Genomic DNA, 19,883 nt, shown 5'->3' on the forward strand with positions numbered 1-19,883 from the left:
TTAGGTTTACAATATCTATTTAAAAACTAATTTTGCATTATTTTAGTAATAAATATATGCCTAAGGGGTGTCTAGCACCACTCTGTAGGTGTGTCTTGTAGACAACTACAGAATCTCATGTGACTGTGCCAGTTACGTGGTTCAGTTAAAGGTGCTTTTAATTCATTTATCTGTATTGTATGTAGAGAAGCATATTACTGTGGTGCTTCATCTTTTGACATACATCTCTCAGCATGCTATAACAGTCTGTATGAGGTTGTTATTTAAGTTACTACTGTAGCTGTCAATTGTTATTTGAATACAGTTTGCCTATATGGAGAGAGAATTGACTGCATAGGAAAGGAATGAGTGAAACATCTTGGGAGGGGTGGACCTAGCTGTGAGGAAAGTACAGCCTTTGGGAAAAGGGGAGGGTTTAATATATATAGGGAAGGCTAGGCCATTTTGCTCTCTCTTGTTTGGTGATTTGCCTTTGAGTGGGTGAGTGCTGCATTGCAGTCTTCCCAAATTTTATTGTGCTTTCCCCTGGGGCTCATTGAATTTTTCTTAAAACTCTCCCCAGCATTCCTCCTCTGCCCTTTACCATGACTGCCCGCCCTCGCCGTTTCCGCCAGGTTCCTAGCTCGATACCGCGCATCTGGCGGTGGGGCTGGGCCCGGGGGAAGGGGTGGCTGGCCTGGGGGACGGGGCCCCGTCCCCTGGGGCCTCCACAGGTCAGGGAAGAGACCCGGGCTGGCCGACTGGGGCGGCCTTGCCGCTTGGGGCCAGGGCGGTTTTGCCTGCCGGGCGCGAGCGGCGAAGTGGGCCAGGAGGCCTGTCTGGCCGCCCGGAGGGGGTAGGACATTAGCCCTCACCTCCGGGAGCTGCTGAGGAGACTGACGTGTCGGGTGCCCGCGGGCACGCGCAGGCTTGCCGCGCCGGGCGCTCGTCCGTGGAGCCGCACATGGCTCCGACTTCTTCCCCCTTGCCGAGGCCTGGTAGAGGTGCCGGGCGTGGGGAGGGAGCCAAGCGGGAGACAGTTCAGAGCCGGGCGAGGCCTGTCGCGGGGTCTCGCCCGGCGGTGGAGCTGGAGGTCTCGGCCGGGAGTTAGCGGGCCGGAAGCAGTGGGACGCGCGCACGGCGCGCGCGCGTGCCCACGCTCGCTTACAGCGGTGTCGCTCGCGCACGTGTGAGCGCAGCGACGCCGCAGGCCTCCTTGTCTCCCCAGCCCTCTCCCCTACAGCCGGAACCCGGCGAGGGGCGGGGGGGGGGGGAGGAGGAGGGGCAGAGATCAACCAGGTGATAGGGAAGCACAAGCAAGCGACCTCTCCCGACGCGGCCCCCCCCCTCAGTTGGCGGAGGTAGCTCCGGCCGGCGGGGAGGGGGTGTCCGCAGGTAGGGGGAGAGGCATGGCGGAGAGGGCCCCGGGGACCGTGTGCGGGGAGGTGATTGGTGGGAATCCGAGCCGCAAGATATCAGCGGCGCTGGTGGTTCCCCACCGGGCCGACCTAGGCGCCGGACAGCGGGGCCCCGTGTGGCAAGTCTTGGGCGCCGGGCGGATCGGCGCACGCCGACGCCGGCAACCCACGGGGGACGGCGCCGCGTCTTGGGGTGGCCCTGACCCTACCGGAACGCTGGCGTCGGCCCTGGCCACGGTCGTGGCGGTGCTGGGGCCGCTGGCCGCGGCTCCGGAGCTGGCCGACGGTTCCGGCGCGGCGGCTGGTGGTTCAGGTACGCGGACAATGTCAGCAGCCCAGCGGGTGCGCGCGCCTGCCGGGAGCTGGGAGTGGCCGCGTCGCAACTCCATCAGCAGCCCGGACAGGGCGAGCGGGAGCATTTATCGGAGACGCCTGCCCCCCGGGGTGCTAGGCGCGCGCCGCGACTGCTGTCTGGGTCCTCTGCTCCTCTTTCTCCTGCAGGTGAGCGTGAAGACGTGGAGAGGACGGGATCGGATGATGAGGATGTCGCTTTTGCCACGCCAGAGGATTCCGGGTCCGAACAGTCGACGGCCTCAGGTGAGGTGGAGCAGTTGGGGTCGGGCTCTTGCATGCGCTCAAGTTCCCGCAGCTCTCCCTCTTCTTCTTCTCTGTCATCGCAAGCGTCCGAAGCCAGTAGCACGACTAGGGCGTAGAAACGGGCGACAAAATACGCCAAGCGGGCGGCGGGGCGGCAAGAGAGGCGGAAGAGGCGTAGGCGGCTTAGCGGGGACGCTCGCAGGGCCAAGAAGCGACGTGATCTGCCCGGGGTAGTCCGCTGCGAGTGTACTGCCGTGATGCGGGGGCTGAGGGACAGCTGCCGTAGGAAGATTCGCAGGGGTGACTACGTCGATGTGGTCGTCTTGACGAAGGACGCGAAGAAAGACTTTAAGTCGGCGGCAGCAAAGAAGGGCATCGGGGCCGAGGCCTTCCGTACCTTCGACAATTGGCTGGCCGGTTTTTGGGTCTTCGCGGCTTGTTACCTGGAAAATAGGCCGTACGAGCACATGAATATCATTCGGTACCTGCATCTCGTACATGATATGCAACGCACATCGTCAGGTGCTGAATGGCGTAGGTACGTATAAGAGTTCCGGGAGAAGCAAGATGGGTTACAGGTGATGGACTTTGGGTTCAGGGACGTAGAAGTCTGGCTCAAGGTCACTCGAGCTTCGCAACAGAATAAGGAGCACCGGAGCGCAGGGGCGGACGGGCTCCGCGCAGGGTCGTCCGGCCAAGGTCCCGGCGCGGACGGCGGATCGGCCAAGCCAGGTAGGTCGGCCGTTCGTACAGGGGGACAGGCCGCCGCAAAGGGAAAGTGCTTCGCGTTTCACAACGCGACATGTTCCTTCGGCAAGCAGGGGCGTTTTCGGCACTCATGCCTGCAATGTGGCGGTTCCCGCCCGGCCTCCTCCTGCTTCAAAGGCAGTCAGCAGGGGGCCCGGGGTAAGCAAACTTACCCCAGACAGGCCGCGGGCGGGAGCGCTCCGCAGAGCTCCAACACCAATTAAATTGGAGACTATGGGCCGGTGGTTGGACTGGTATCCGAATAGGGAGGATGCAAAATTTTTGTTTTCCGGTTTTCAGTTTGGGTTTCGCTTGCCTGTTGCGAGCGAGGTGTCCGTGCGGGCCCAGCGGAACCTCCAGTCTGCCGAACCTTGCTGTTAGTGCTGCGGGAGAAAGGGGATAAGGAGGTCGGGTTGGGCAGGATGGAGGGACCGTCTATATCGCCCCGGTGGACGACTTGGTCATCTCTCCAGTGGGGGTGGTTCCCAAGAAGACTCCAGGCGCTTTCCGGCTCAGTCAGCATCTTTCTTACCCGTCGGGGGCGTCGGTCAATGACGCAATACCGCCGGGTCATTGCTCGGTGGTGTATCAGTCGTTTGACGAAGCGTTGGAGATGGTCCGCAGTTACGGGTCTGGGGCCCTCTTGGCTAAGATTCATGTTGAGTCCGCTTTTCGGTTGCTGCCGTTACATCCGGACTCATTCCATTTTATGGGTTTCCGGATTGGAACGGAGTATTTCATTGACAAATGTTTGCCGATGGGATGTTCCGTTTCATGCTCAATTTTCGAGCGGTTTAGTACGTTTCTACATTGGTGCGTGGAGTCTTCGTCAAGGGGTCACGGGGTCGCCCATTACCTCGATGACTTCCTGTGCGCGGGTCCGGCATATTCTTTACGGTGCGGCGACTTGCTCTTCAGCATCCGAGCGCTGTTTTTCCACTTCGGCGTTCCTGTGGCCGAGGATAAAACAGAGAGCCCGGCCTCCTGTTTGTCCTTTTTGGGGATTGAGAGTGACACAGTGGCAGGATCGTGTCGGCTGCCTCGGGACAAGGTGGTGAAGCTCCGCGACGCTATTTGCCGGTTTGAGGGGTCGCGTAAGGTCACACTGCGGCAGGCGCAGTCCTTGCTGGGCATGGTGAACTTTGCTTGTCGGGTAATCCCGATGGGCAGGGTTTCTGCCGGAAGCTAGATAGGGCGACTGCGGGGTGTGCCAGACCACACCGTTTCGTGCGATTGTCCTCAGAGATTAAGAGGGATTTGGCCGTATGGGCCTCGTTCCTGGAGGACTTCAACGGGGTGGGTATATGGCAGGCCCCTATGGTGGACAGCGCTAGGTTGCAGCGGTTCACCGATGCAGCGGGTGCCTCTGGATTCGGTTGCTATCTGGAGGGATCTTGGTGCGCGGCCTCGTGGCCGGCGGAATGGCATCGCGAAGGTTTAACTAAGGACCTTTTGCTTCTGGAGCTTTTCCCCATTATGGTGGCGCTGGAGGTATGGGGCGATCGGCTGGCTCATCGCAGCATTTTGGTTAGATGTGACAATCTGGCCGTGGTGCATGCGATAAATAACCAGAGGCGAAGACGCTGGTCGTTCTGCGGGTGCTGGGGCAGTTGACATTGACATGCCTACGTCGGAACGTGTGGTTCCGCGCGCAGCATGTGCCTGGGCTGGAGAACGGAATTGCCGACGCTTTGTCATGAGGGCAGTGGAAAAGGTTTTTGTTTGTTGGCACCCGAGGCCGACGAACATGGTTTTCATTATGTTTGGCAGGTGATCGGGCCGGACAGGAGGGTCTAGCGTTGCGGGCAGTCGCGCCAACCACGCTTAAGGCTTACGGACAAGCTTGGAGCGAGTGGGAGGAGCTTGTTCGAGGACGAAATCAACAAGGTAAGAGCGGGCATCGGATGATGCTTTCTTTTATTTGGCAGCTGTATGTTTCGGGTAGGTCCAGAGCGGTGGTATCCCGGTACTTGGCTGGTATTTCGTTTTCAGCAAAATAAGGGGCGTCCCCGACGTGACGAAAAGTGGGATTCTGCTGCAGGCGATGAAAGGATGGGCGCGAGTCGCGCCGACGCCGCTTGACAGGAGGCGGCTCATTGATGCGGCCTTGTTGCCAGCTGTCATCAGGGCGGTTGGAGGGTCGCGTCGTCCATGTTTGAGTCGCGGTTGTTCAGTTTGGCGTTCTCAATGGCTTACCACGGGGCCTTTAGGGTTTCGGAACTGGTAGCGCCTTCTAAGCAAGCAGATTCGCGCATGCTTGGCGGGGACGTGGTGGTGGGTGAGAGGTCCTTGCTTTGCAGATTGCGTCGCTCTAAGACGGACCAAGTGGGGAGAGGTCGTTGGGTCACCTTGGTTCCGGCACTTGAAGAGAGCATTTGCCCAGTAAGGTTTGCAGTGCAATATGAGGCAGTACGGCCCGACGGTCGGGGGTCATGGCTGCTGCATTATGACGGGCTGCCGGTGACGAAGTATCTATTTTGTTGGATGCTGGGTCGCTGTCTTGCAGGCTTGGTCCTTCCACCCGCTGCGTTCGGGACGCATTCCTCCCGCATAGGGGCTGCGACGTCGGCTGCGGCGGCGGGATTTTCCATGGCTGAGATCCAGGCGGTGGGGCGATGGAAGTCGTCAAGTTACAGACGGTATATTCGCCCTGTTGCATGAGATGTTAGCTCGCGCGTACTTTTTGTTCAATTACAGTTGTTTAATCATGTTGTTACAGTTCAGTACGTTATGGTGTTGTGCGTTTGTCTCCCCCTTTTTATCCTACTCAGGGATTAGCTACTCGCCGTTGCTGGCATGAGCCGGCAGCGGGGGTCTGGAGTTATTTTGCAATTTTTTTGCCTGACTTGACGGACTGAATTCTAATCCACAATTCGGCTAATCCGTTCTAATCAGAGTCCCTCAGCAGGTCTTTATGCTTTCACCTCCAGCTGAGTTCTTACATGTTTTACCCTTTTTTACCCCCCCCCCGTTTATTTTCTTAAATTTTGTTTTAATCTTTCCCATTTGTGTGTTCATGTTTCTGCTTCAAATTGGCTGGAAGCTCGTGCAGATCGGCTAGGCCGTGACTTCTGCAATATACGGAACAATTTTTTTCTTTTTGGCAGATCCTTCAGGTTAACGCACTTACTAAACTATGGTATAGATATTTAGTAACCAATTTTACCCCCTTTCCTCCTCTTCAGGTTGGTTTGCTGATGACTTGACCGTTTGGGTGGTGGGCCACTCGTATGTTTTTGGGCCGCAAAGTTTTTAGCCTAGACGGGGGCTCAGCGGTTTCCAAGGGCTCAGGGAGTTAGATGGCTTGGTTGGCGAGGAATGGTGTGGAACGATCTGAGAAGTAGACTAGTCAGTCGGGCCAGCAAGCATGGAGTCCCTAGGGTGCTAGTTGTCCATCTAGGGGCAACGACCTGGGGAAGAGGTTATCTTTGGAGCTGCGGTGGGCCATGATACATGATCTGGCAAGTGTGGCCGCAACATGGACCAATTGCGTATTGGTGTTCTCCTTGATGGTGCCAAGGTTGAGTTGGCGAGGTGTGACGGACGGACGCGTAATTAATGTGGCCAGAAAGAAGGTGAATGGGGCGGTGGCGAAGTGGGTGCTGTCCCACGGAGGCAAAGTAGTTCGCCACCCTAGGATTCGGTTCCGAGACAGTCACCTTTTTTCGGCCTGATGGGGTACATCTATCCAATGAGGGGATGATGTTTTTCCTGGAGGATCTGTGTCTTGTGTTGCAGGAGTTAGGGTGAGGTTATGGTGGCGGTGCGAAGACTCTGGGGGAAGAGTCTTTCGCTGTTGGCGGAAAAGAACGGCAGTTTGTTGTTGTATGGTAAGCTGTAGTGATTTACAGTTTGGTGTGGTTTAGGTGCACTCACCTCCATCGACTTATTGGCCGCTCGACCACCCGTCCGGGAAGGCAGCGGCAGGGCACCCATCAGGGTGGGTAGTCACTGTGGGGGTTGAGTTGTCTCCTATTACCGATTTTGATAGTTCATAGTTAAATTAGGATGGTTTTCGAATTTTAGCAGTTTAAGGTTAGCGTTAGTTTAATAGAGCCGTTCTTTTTTCTGCCACCATATGCAGGCTGAATCGGCATCTTAATAAAATTTTCTATTACAGGTTTGCTATGGTTAGGGTCAAATAAATAGCTAGCAATTTTTCTGCCAAATTCAAGTCTCCGTGTCTTTATTTCTTGGTATAGGGGTAACCAATGCTTTACTTTGAATAAAGGGGTCCACCGAATATCACTAGGATGTTTAGGAGAGAGAATTGACTGCATAGGAAAGGAATGAGTTAAACATCTTGGGAGGGGTGGACCTAGCTGTGAGGAAAGTACAGCCTTTGGGAAAAGGGGAGGGTTTAATATATATAGGGAAGGCTAGGCCATTTTGCTCTCTCTTGTTTGGTGATTTGCCTTCCCACCCTCCCGCCCTGTTTGGTAGAGGTTCTGGCACGGAGTGCCTTGGCGTTGAATTGTTGGCTGGGTTTATCGTTGGCTATTTATTGGCGGAAAAGAACGGCAGTTTGTTGTTGTATGGTAAGCTGTAGTGATTTACAGTTTGGTGTGGTTTAGGTGCACTCACCTCCATCGACTTATTGGCCGCTCGACCACCCGTCCGGGAAGGCAGCGGCAGGGCACCCATCAGGGTGGGTAGTCACTGTGGGGGTTGAGTTGTCTCCTATTACCGATTTTGATAGTTCATAGTTAAATTAGGATGGTTTTCGAATTTTAGCAGTTTAAGGTTAGCGTTAGTTTAATAGAGCCGTTCTTTTTTCTGCCACCATATGCCGGCTGAATCGGCATCTTAATAAAATTTTCTATTACAGGTTTGCTATGGTTAGGGTCAAATAAATAGCTAGCAATTTTTCTGCCAAATTCAAGTCTCCGTGTCTTTATTTCTTGGTATAGGGGTAACCAATGCTTTACTTTGAATAAAGGGGTCCACCGAATATCACTAGGATGTTTATAACCCTTTTTTTTTTTTAAATAAATGGAGCTTATGTAGAGTTAAACGTAAGCCCCTTCAGGATATATCAGAGAAGTTTCACAAATATGTTTATATCCACATTCAGATGAGTATTGGTTTATATTATGGGCCATATGCATCATTGCTTGGAAAGTGATAAAATGGAGAGTGAAAAAGTACCAGCCAATCAGCTCCTAACTGCCATTTTTCAAACACAGCCTGTGACATGGCAGTTAGGACCTGATTGGTTGGTACTTTTTCACCCTCCTTTTTATAATTTTCCAAGTGATGATGCATCTAGCCCTATAACTACTAGCTTATGTGCGAGCATGTCCTGGTTGAACAAGCCGTAACAAGCATGGGAGCAGAGATTCAGCAATAGTTTTATATGGGCTGTAAAGAAGATTGGCGTGAATGGAGACTATTTTGAATTTTCAGTTGAGATTGCTTTGGCTTTTGAAAGTGTGTGAATAGTTTATAAAGGTGTCTATTTACTAAGCCTTGGAGAGAGATAAAGTGTTTGGAGATAAATGACTAGCCAATCGGCACCTAACTGCTATGTCACAGGTTGTGATTAGAAATTACAGGAGCAGTTGGTTGGTACTTTATCTCTCTCCAATGCTTAGTAAATAGACCCAATGTACCTGTGTAATTGTCCTAGAATTGTTGGATAATGACTTTGAAATAAGTAAATATATGCATTTCCATAATGTGCTGTATTTTGAGTTGAGCTTATTTGAGCCGTGTAGCCGTGTGTGCTTGGAGATACAAGTCAGGGGCATTCATATGTAAGTTGAGCAAAGTGAGTCAGCCACAAACCTGCTATCACTTTTGACTTACAAATATCCTAAAGATACTCCTTTTAGTAAGTGTTTCTTTGAACCTAGGCATGGTATAATTTGATGTGTGATGATGATGATGATGACAGACACATTTTCCAGTTGATGTATCTGTACGTGTACATTCAGCTAACATTTTTACAGCCAACTATAAATGAGTCCCAATATGTCTTTATGTAAACTAGAGAGAAATGACCTTAACATGTTACATGTATACAATAATATCCTTCAGGGGTCAGTATGATATCTAAACTAGTGCAAATACGTATATCTTGTTGCCTTAAGATTGCTTCACTATAGAACTAATTTGGGCAGCTTTAATCTCCGATTTATCTAATTTGTACAACATGTGCAGCTTTGTTCAAGGCAATTCAGCACCCTAAAGAGCGATTTAAGCTAGAGGCCATATGCACAATATCTGTAAAGAAAAGATACAGACCTCACTGATCATAAAACAAACATGAGCGGGATCTTTGGCTGGCAGCTACAAACTGTACTATCTAGGGGGAGGAATAATTAAAACCTTCAAGGGGATTTATGTAAACATCAATGAAAGGGAAATGTACTGCACAAGAACACTCACACATTTTCCTTTGCGAAAGAGAAGCTGATTTCCTGCCAGAGTGAAATAACGCGTTTTCCATCGTTTGATGAACTTCCACCGAACCTGCTTTTCTTTAAGTTTCCCTTCGAGAAGAGGTTGGCCTTCTTGATTTATGACTGCAAAAAATAAAACAACCAATCTTGAAACACATTTGTCCTCAGGCTATGAAAATCAAAGCTTGGAAGCAGGCCAGGGGCAACAGTGTCTTTTTGTTGTACACGATACGGATATATTATAAGTAAACAACTGACCAACATATACTTTAATGTTGTATACATAATTAGATAAAATTATTTAGCGCCATGTAATAAACTGTTCTTAAAGAGCTTCTGGATTTACAAATCACCATCTGATTTACCTGGTAGGAAATAGCTCACATTAGTCGAGTCCATTCAATGGATATGAATACTCTAAACAATACATATCGTAGACATAGTTTACAAAATGGGATTTCGCAAGCATTCTGAACTTCGATCTCCATTATGGTTAGACAATTTATTTACACAAAGATTGTTCTTGGAATTACAATGGAGAAATGCTGTTCATTTGTATGAATTACATTTGAGTAGTCTATTCAGAGTAAAAGACACAAACAAGCTTTTCTTCTCATTTAGTAAAACAGTTTATTTTCCAGTAATTCTTTGGTTTCTTGAACAAACACATCTATTGTGGCCAAGCCAGAAAAAAATTCACAATCATAAAATGTTTGGAAATGTTATCAAATCACTTTCCCAAAATATCCCACAACGAATTAGCAGATCAACTCTGTGCATGCTTGTGTTCACTGGTAAATGAATAAGTAGAGGAATTATATGAGTAAAAACTAACATTTTGCACTAATGACTGGGAATTGCAAAAAAAAGAGAGAGGAAAAGAGACCCAAACAAAATTTGGATGTCGGCTGAATTACTGCAATATTTATTTATGTTCTAGATAGCAGCACGGCCGCCATCAGGGGTATTGCAGGGACTTTTGCCATAGGCCCATACAGATGGGGGGCCCAGGCCGCCTTTGCAGCTGCGGATGAGTGTATAATTGTATATAAATGTCCTCAGTAAAATTACTACCTTCACTTAGGAGACAAAACAGCTAACAATATGGACATTCAAATACAAAGGAACACAATGAAGCATTCATCACATTTAAAGTAGTCAAAGATAATGCAATATTATGTCTACAGAATTGCAGCAGATCAACCATCACACTGGAAAATTCCAGATACCTTACAACATAGATCCGAGAGGGAGGTGGAGGGGGCAGGTTCATATATGTGTAAGAGGGAGGTGGCTGAGGGATAGGTGTGCGAGGAGAGGGAGGTGACTGGGGCAGGAGCTATATGCATGAGAGGTAAGTGGCTGGGTTGTATGTGTGCGAGAGGGAGGTAGCTGGGGCAGGGCTGGGTATACAGTATGTGTGGGTATGTGGAAGTGAGGTGGAGCTGCCATGAAGGTTATTATTATTTTATTATTATTATTACCAGTTATTTGTATAGCGCACACAGGGCCGGTTCTAGCCCTTGTGGCGCCCTGGGCAAAAATAGGGGCGTGGCTTCATATGGGGCGTGGTCAGTTACACCCCCATTTGTGCCCCCTATAGCGCCGCTGAAAAAAATAAAATAAAAAAAATAATACTTACAATCCCCGCTCCTGATTCCCGACCGCTGCAGACCTCCGCCGGCGACGCTCCTCTCCTCGGATATATGGGAGAGACGTCATGACGTCTCTCCCATAGCACAGCATAGACAGACACTATGGGTCAATTATGACCCCTAGCGTCTGTGTCAGTCCCACAATGCTGTGCGGTGCGCGATGACGTCATTGCGCACCGCACAGCAAAGGTCCTCTCCACGAAGGCAAACTAGACGCGTAGCGTCTAGTTCCCTTCACAGCGGGGGACATAGCGGGGGACACAGTAGCGGATCTTGCCATGGTGCGGCGCCCTCCGGATGGCGCCAGCGCCCCAGGCAAAAGTCCTGCTTGCCCGTGGCAAGAACCGCTACTGAGCGCACACATATTCTGCAGCGCTTTACAGAGAATATTTGGCCATTCACTAGAGTTGAGCGGGTTCGGTTCCTCGGAATCCGAACCCGCCCGAACTTCAGCTTTTTTTACACGGATCCGAGCGACTCGGATCTTCCCGCCTTGCTCGGTTAACCCGAGCGCGCCCGAACGTCATCATGACGCTGTCGGATTCTCGCGAGACTCGGATTCTATATAAGGAGCCGCGCGTCGCCGCCATTTTCACACGTGCATTGAGATTGATAGGGAGAGGACGTGGCTGGCGTCCTCTCCATTTAGATTAGAAGAGAGAGAGAGAGAGATTGACCTGATTTACTGGAGATTAGGAGTACTGTAGAACTGTAGAGAGTGCAGAGTTTACTAGTGACTGACCACAGTGACCACCAGACAGTGCAGTTTTATTTAATATATCCGTTCTCTGCCTGAAAAAAACGATACACAGTGACTCAGTCACATACCATATCTGTGTGCACTGCTCAGCCCAGTGTGCTGCATCATCTATGTATATATCTGACTGTGCTCAGCTCACACATCTTATAATTGTGGGGGAGACTGGGGAGCACTGCAGTGCCAGTTATAGGTTATAGCAGGAGCCAGGAGTACATATTATTATTAAAATTAAACAGTGCACACTTTTGCTGCAGGAGTGCCACTGCCAGTGTGACTGACCAGTGACCTGACCACACTGACCACCAGTATAGTTAGTAGTATAGTATACTATATTGTGATTGCCTGAAAAAGTTAAACACTCGTATCTGACTGTGCTCAGCTCACACATCTTATAATTGTGGGGGAGACTGGGGAGCACTGCAGTGCCAGTTATAGGTTATAGCAGGAGCCAGGAGTACATATTATTATTAAAATTAAACAGTGCACACTTTTGCTGCAGGAGTGCCACTGCCAGTGTGACTGACCAGTGACCTGACCACACTGACCACCAGTATAGTTAGTAGTATAGTATACTATATTGTGATTGCCTGAAAAAGTTAAACACTCGTCGTGTGACTTCACTTGTGTGGTGTTTTTTTTTTTATTCTATAAAAAACTCATTCTGCTGACAGACAGTGTCCAGCAGGTCCGTCATTATATAATATATACCTGTCCGGCTGCAGTAGTGATATATATATATATTTTTTATATCATTATTTATCATCCAGTCGCAGCAGACACAGTACGGTAGTTCACGGCTGTAGCTACCTCTGTGTCGGCACTCGGCAGTCCGTCCATAATTGTATACCACCTACCCGTGGTTTTTTTTTCTTTCTTCTTTATACATACATACTACTACTACATCTCTTTATCAACCAGTCTATATTAGCAGCAGACACAGTACAGTACGGTAGTCCACGGCTGTAGCTACCTCTGTGTCGGCACTCGGCAGTCCGTCCATAATTGTATACCACCTACCCGTGGTTTTTTTTTCTTTCTTCTTTATACATACATACTACTACTACTACATCTCTTTATCAACCAGTCTATATTAGCAGCAGACACAGTACAGTACGGTAGTCCACGGCTGTAGCTACCTCTGTGTCGGCACTGGGCAGTCCGTCCATAATTGTATACCACCTACCCGTGGTTTTTTTTTCTTTCTTCTTTATACATACATACTACTACTACATCTCTTTATCAACCAGTCTATATTAGCAGCAGACACAGTACAGTACGGTAGTCCACGGCTGTAGCTACCTCTGTGTCGGCACTGGGCAGTCCGTCCATAATTGTATACCACCTACCCGTGGTTTTTTTTTCTTTCTTCTTTATACATACATACTACTACTACTACATCTCTTTATCAACCAGTCTATATTAGCAGCAGACACAGTACAGTACGGTAGTCCACGGCTGTAGCTACCTCTGTGTCGGCACTGGGCAGTCCGTCCATAATTGTATACCACCTACCCGTGGTTTTTTTTTCTTTCTTCTTTATACATACATACTACTACTACATCTCTTTATCAACCAGTCTATATTAGCAGCAGACACAGTACAGTATGGTAGTCCACGGCTGTAGCTACCTCTGTGTTGGCACTGGGCAGTCCGTCCATAATTGTATACCACCTACCCGTGGTTTTTTTTTCTTTCTTCTTTATACATACATACTACTACTACTACATCTCTTTATCAACCAGTCTATATTAGCAGCAGACACAGTACAGTACGGTAGTCCACGGCTGTAGCTACCTCTGTGTCGGCACTGGGCAGTCCGTCCATAATTGTATACCACCTACCCGTGGTTTTTTTTTCTTTCTTCTTTATACATACATACTACTACTACATCTCTTTATCAACCAGTCTATATTAGCAGCAGACACAGTACAGTACGGTAGTCCACGGCTGTAGCTACCTCTGTGTCGGCACTCAGCAGTCCATCCATAATTGTATACTAGTATCCATCCATCTCCATTGTTTACCTGAGGTGCCTTTTAGTTGTGCCTATTAAAATATGGAGAACAAAAATGTTGAGGTTCCAAAATTAGGGAAAGATCAAGATCCACTTCCACCTCGTGCTGAAGCTGCTGCCACTAGTCATGGCCGAGACGATGAAATGCCAGCAACGTCGTTTGCCAAGGCCGATGCCCAATGTCATAGTACAGAGCATGTCAAATCCAAAACACCAAATATCAGTAAAAAAAGGACTCCAAAACCTAAAATAAAATTGTCGGAGGAGAAGCGTAAACTTGCCAATATGCCATTTACCACACGGAGTGGCAAGGAACGGCTGAGGCCCTGGCCTATGTTCATGGCTAGTGGTTCAGCTTCACATGAGGATGGAGGCACTCAGCCTCTCGCTAGAAAAATTAAAAGACTCAAGCTGGCAAAAGCAGTAGCACCGCAAAGAACTGTGCGTTCTTCGAAATCCCAAATCCACAAGGAGAGTCCAATTGTGTCGGTTGCGATGCCTGACCTTCCCAACACTGGACGTGAAGAGCATGCGCCTTCCACCATTTGCACGCCCCCTGCAAGTGCTGGAAGGAGCACCCGCAGTCCAGTTCCTGATAGTCAGATTGAAGATGTCAGTGTTGAAGTACACCAGGATGAGGAGGATATGGGTGTTGCTGGCGCTGGGGAGGAAATTGACCAGGAGGATTCTGATGGTGAGGTGGTTTGTTTAAGTCAGGCACCCGGGGAGACACCTGTTGTCCGTGGGAGGAATAGGGCCGTTGACATGCCTGGTGAAAATACCAAAAAAATCAGCTCTTCGGTGTGGAAGTATTTCACCAGAAATGCGGACAACAGGTGTCAAGCCGTGTGTTCCCTTTGTCAAGCTGTAATAAGTAGGGGTAAGGACGTTAACCACCTCGGAACATCCTCCCTTATACGTCACCTGCAGCGCATTCATAATAAGTCAGTGACAAGTTCAAAAACTTGGGCCGACAGCGGAAGCAGTCCACTGACCAGTAAATCCCTTCCTCTTGTAACCAAGCTCACGCAAACCACCCCACCAACTCCCTCAGTGTCAATTTCCTCCTTCCCCAGGAATGCCAATAGTCCTGCAGGCCATGTCACTGGCAATTCTGACGAGTCCTCTCCTGCCTGGGATTCCTCCGATGCATCCTTGCGTGTAACGCCTACTGCTGCTGGCGCTGCTGTTGTTGCTGCTGGGAGTCGATGGTCATCCCAGAGGGGAAGTCGTAAGCCCACTTTTACTACTTCCAGTAAGCAATTGACTGTCCAACAGTCCTTTGCGAGGAAGATGAAATATCACAGCAGTCATCCTGTTGCAAAGCGGATAACTGAGTCCTTGACAACTATGTTGGTGTTAGACGTGCGTCCGGTATCCGCCGTTAGTTCACAGGGAACTAGACAATTTATTGAGGCAGTGTGCCCCCGTTACCAAATACCATCTAGGTTCCACTTCTGTAGGCAGGCGATACCGAGAATGTACACGGACGTCAGAAAAAGACTCACCAGTGTCCTAAAAAATGCAGTTGTACCCAATGTCCACTTAACCACGGACATGTGGACAAGTGGAGCAGGGCAGGGTCAGGACTATATGACTGTGACAGCCCACTGGGTAGATGTATGGACTCCCGCCGCAAGAACAGCAGCGGCGGCACCAGTAGCAGCATCTCGCAAACGCCAACTCTTTCCTAGGCAGGCTACGCTTTGTATCACCGCTTTCCAGAATACGCACACAGCTGAAAACCTCTTACGGCAACTGAGGAAGATCATCGCAGAATGGCTTACCCCAATTGGACTCTCCTGTGGATTTGTGGCATCGGACAACGCCAGCAATATTGTGTGTGCATTAAATATGGGCAAATTCCAGCACGTCCCATGTTTTGCACATACCTTGAATTTGGTGGTGCAGAATTTTTTAAAAAACGACAGGGGCGTGCAAGAGATGCTGTCGGTGGCCAGAAGAATTGCGGGACACTTTCGGCGTACAGGCACCACGTACAGAAGACTGGAGCACCACCAAAAACTACTGAACCTGCCCTGCCATCATCTGAAGCAAGAAGTGGTAACGAGGTGGAATTCAACCCTCTATATGCTTCAGAGGTTGGAGGAGCAGCAAAAGGCCATTCAAGCCTATACAATTGAGCACGATATAGGAGGTGGAATGCACCTGTCTCAAGTGCAGTGGAGAATGATTTCAACGTTGTGCAAGGTTCTGATGCCCTTTGAACTTGCCACACGTGAAGTCAGTTCAGACACTGCCAGCCTGAGTCAGGTCATTCCCCTCATCAGGCTTTTGCAGAAGAAGCTGGAGGCATTGAAGAAGGAGCTAAAAGGGAGCGATTCCGCTAGGCATGTGGGACTTGTGGATGCAGCCCTTAATTCGCTTAACAAGGATTCACGGGTGGTCAATCTGTTGAAATCAGAGCACTACATTTTGGCCACCGTGCTCGATCCTAGATTTAAAACCTACCTTGGATCTCTCTTTCCGGCAGACACAAGTCTGCTGGGGTGCAAAGACCTGCTGGTGACAAAATTGTCAAGTCAAGCGGAACGCGACCTGTCAACATCTCCTCCTTCACATTCTCCCGCAACTGGGGGTGCGAGGAAAAGGCTCAGAATTCCGAGCCCACCCGCTGGCGGTGATGCAGGGCAGTCTGGAGCGACTGTTGATGCTGACATCTGGTCCGGACTGAAGGACCTGACAACGATTACGGACATGTCGTCTACTGTCACTGCATATGATTCTCTCAACATTGAAAGAATGGTGGAGGATTATATGAGTGACCGCATCCAAGTAGGCACGTCACACAGTCCGTACTTATACTGGCAGGAAAAAGAGGCAATTTGGAGGCCCTTGCACAAACTGGCTTTATTCTACCTAAGTTGCCCTCCCACAAGTGTGTACTCCGAAAGAATGTTTAGTGCCGCCGCTCACCTTGTCAGCAATCGGCGTACGAGGTTACATCCAGAAAATGTGGAGAAGATGATGTTCATTAAAATGAATTATAATCAATTCCTCCGCGGAGACATTGACCAGCAGCAATTGCCTCCACAAAGTACACAGGGGGCTGAGATGGTGGATTCCAGTGGGGACGAATTGATAATCTGTGAGGAGGGGGATGTACACGGTGATAATATATCGGAGGATGATGATGAGGTGGACATCTTGCCTCTGTAGAGCCAGTTTGTGCAAGGAGAGATTAATTGCTTCTTTTTTGGGGGGGGGTCCAAACCAACCCGTCATATCAGTCACAGTCGTGTGGCAGACCCTGTCACTGAAATGATGGGTTGGTTAAAGTGTGCATGTCCTGTTTTGTTTATACAACATAAGGGTGGGTGGGAGGGCCCAAGGACAATTCCATCTTGCACCTCTTTTTTCTTTTATTTTTCTTTGCGTCATGTGCTGTTTGGGGAGGGTTTTTTGGAAGGGACATCCTGCGTGACACTGCAGTGCCACTCCTAAATGGGCCCGGTGTTTGTGTCGGCCACTAGGGTCGCTTATCTTACTCACACAGTCAGCTACCTCATTGCGCCTCTTTTTTTCTTTGCGTCATGTGCTGTTTGGGGAGGGTTTTTTGGAAGGGACATCCTGCGTGACACTGCAGTGCCACTCCTAAATGGGCCCGGTGTTTGTGTCGGCCACTACGGTCGCTAATCTTACTCACACAGCTACCTCATTGCGCCTCTTTTTTTCTTTGCGTCATGTGCTGTTTGGGGAGGGTTTTTTGGAAGGGACATCCTGCGTGACACTGCAGTGCCACTCCTAAATGGGCCCGGTGTTTGTGTCGGCCACTAGGGTCGCTAATCTTACTCACACAGCTACCTCATTGCGCCTCTTTTTTTCTTTGCGTCATGTGCTGTTTGGGGAGGGTTTTTTGGAAGGGACATCCTGCGTGACACTGCAGTGCCACTCCTAGATGGGCCAGGTGTTTGTGTCGGCCACTAGGGTCGCTTAGCTTAGTCATCCAGCGACCTCGGTGCAAATTTTAGGACTAAAAATAATATTGTGAGGTGTGAGGTATTCAGAATAGACTGAAAATGAGTGGAAATTATGGTTTTTGAGGTTAATAATAATATGGGATCAAAATGACCCCCAAATTCTATGATTTAAGCTGTTTTTTAGGGTTTTTTGAAAAAAACACCCGAATCCAAAACAAACCCGAATCCGACAAAAAAAATTCGGTGAGGTTTTGCCAAAACGCGGTCGAACCCAAAACACGGCCGCGGAACCGAACCCAAAACCAAAACACAAAACCCGAAAAATTTCAGGCGCTCATCTCTACCATTCACATCAGTCCTTGCTCCCAGTGGAGCTTACAATCTATATTCCCTATCACATGTACACACAGACACATTCACACTAGGGTTAATTTGTGTTGGAAGCCAATTAACCTACCAGTATATTTTTGGATTGTGGGAGGAAACCGGAGTACTAAGAGGAAACCCACGCAAGTACAGGGAAAATATACAAACTCCACACAGTTAGGGCCATGGTGGGAATCGAACCCATGACCTCAGTGCTGTGAGGCAGTAATGCTAACCATTACACCATCCGTACTGCCTGTATGTATATACAGATGTAGCAGCCATCATCTAGGCTGCGACTAGTCGCACCTGCGATCTGTTTGCTGCGGCCGTGAGTACATGTGTATATTCGCACCCATGCCATGGCACATAAACTTCCTATGGTGTGATTCGAGGTGCGACTTGTCGCAGCCGAGCGCACTTAGGGCCTACTTTAGACCTGATTGCTGGGCAGCGATTTTTGCAGCCCTGCGATCAGATAGTCGCCGCCCACTGCGGGAGTGTATTTTAGCTGTGCAAGTGTGCGAATGCATGTGTAGCAGAGCTGCACAAATAAAATTTGGTGCAGTCTCTGCGCAGCCCAGGACTTATACCCCTTTCAAACTGCCAATGCCGGATCCCACCCGGAAACTGGAAGCGGGTCCTTCCAGGTGGGATCCGGCATTGGCAGCTGCTGCAGGCTTTCCCGACCCGGCAATAAGCCAGGCGGGTTGCCATAGCAGTGGGGGGACGGAGCCGGCGGCGGGGGCGGAGGTGGAGGCGGTGCTGGGAGATGAGCTCATCTCCGCGCCGCCTCTCCCTATCTAGTAAACGGGTCCCGGGTCGCATCGACCCGGGAGCCCGTTTACGCAGCCACTGACCCGATATTCAACCCGGGTATAACACTGCTTTATTCCCAGGTTGAATTGCCAGGTCAGGCGACCCGCAATTTCGGCAATGGCCCTTTCACACTGCACGCCGACCCGTGTCATACCAGGTCATTTGTGCGGTGTGAAAGGGATATCACTTAGCCGCTGTGATCACATCAACCTGTCCGGGCCCGGAATTGACGTCAGACACCCTCCCTTCCAACACTTGGACATGCCTGCGTTTTTCCAGACACTCCCTGAAAACGGTCAGTTGCCACCCACAAACGCCCTCTTACTGTCAGTCACCTTGTGATCGCCCATGCGATCTCTTTATTTGCACCATCCCGTCGCTATGCATCGATCCCCGTAGCTGTGGTCCATTGCACCTGTGCATTGCGGTGCATGCACAGTTCGGACCTGATCACAGGCTGTGAGAAAACGCAGTCTAGCAATCAGGTCTGAATTACCCCCATAGTCATTGCTGCGATTAGTATGCGCATGCATACGCAGTGACAATTGTAGCTGCTACATCTGTAACATCTGTATACTGGAGGTGACTGAGGCAAGGCTAGGGTATCACAAAATTAACATCATAGATTGACATGTTATAATAACACCCACCCCCACAACCCAAACTTTGATCATCCTCTTTTTAAACTGGGTCACAGTTAACTCACTAATTTATGCCCCACCCCTGCTGTAGCTCTACCTACAGTACTGTATCTGCCCCCAGGGGTCCCTGCCTACTTTGTCAGTCCTGGGACTCACAATCTCTGATGGCAGCCCTGTATAGCAGATACATTCTATTGTCTTGTTTGGAATGTTGCTCCTGATTTCTGTTTTCAATTTTGTAATTATGCCACAAAAACATATGTATTCAAGAAAGTTAATCTCATTGTAATAGTAACATTGAGCCACAAATGTGTTGAACTGGTAGAATCACTGTAGGTGCTGCAGGCATTCTGTGATGTGCTTCAGTGGGGATCCGGTCTGAAGATCGACAGTGTCTGGGTCGACAATGTGTAGGTCGACCACTATAGGTCGACAGTCACTAGGTCGACATGGATGGAAGGTCGACAGGGTTTCTAGGTCGACAGGTCTAAAGGTCGACGTGAGTTTTTCAAATTTTTTTTCTTTTTTTGAATTTTTTCATA

At 49.6% G+C, this 19,883-nt stretch overlaps 1 protein-coding gene across 1 annotated transcript in view; it reads right to left on the minus strand.

Moving 5' to 3' along the window:
• VEPH1 (ventricular zone expressed PH domain containing 1) overlaps positions 1 to 19,883 on the minus strand; it is a 988,289-nt gene that overhangs the window by 56,126 nt on the left and 912,280 nt on the right. Inside the window, exon 13 of the mRNA XM_063916128.1 lies at positions 9,132 to 9,268. Coding sequence (XP_063772198.1) covers positions 9,132 to 9,268 — 137 coding nt within the window. The remainder of the gene's footprint in view (positions 1 to 9,131; positions 9,269 to 19,883) is intronic.

Source organism: Pseudophryne corroboree, chromosome 4 (genome assembly GCF_028390025.1).
Source record: "Pseudophryne corroboree isolate aPseCor3 chromosome 4, aPseCor3.hap2, whole genome shotgun sequence".
Classification (NCBI taxonomy): Eukaryota; Metazoa; Chordata; class Amphibia; order Anura; family Myobatrachidae; genus Pseudophryne; species Pseudophryne corroboree.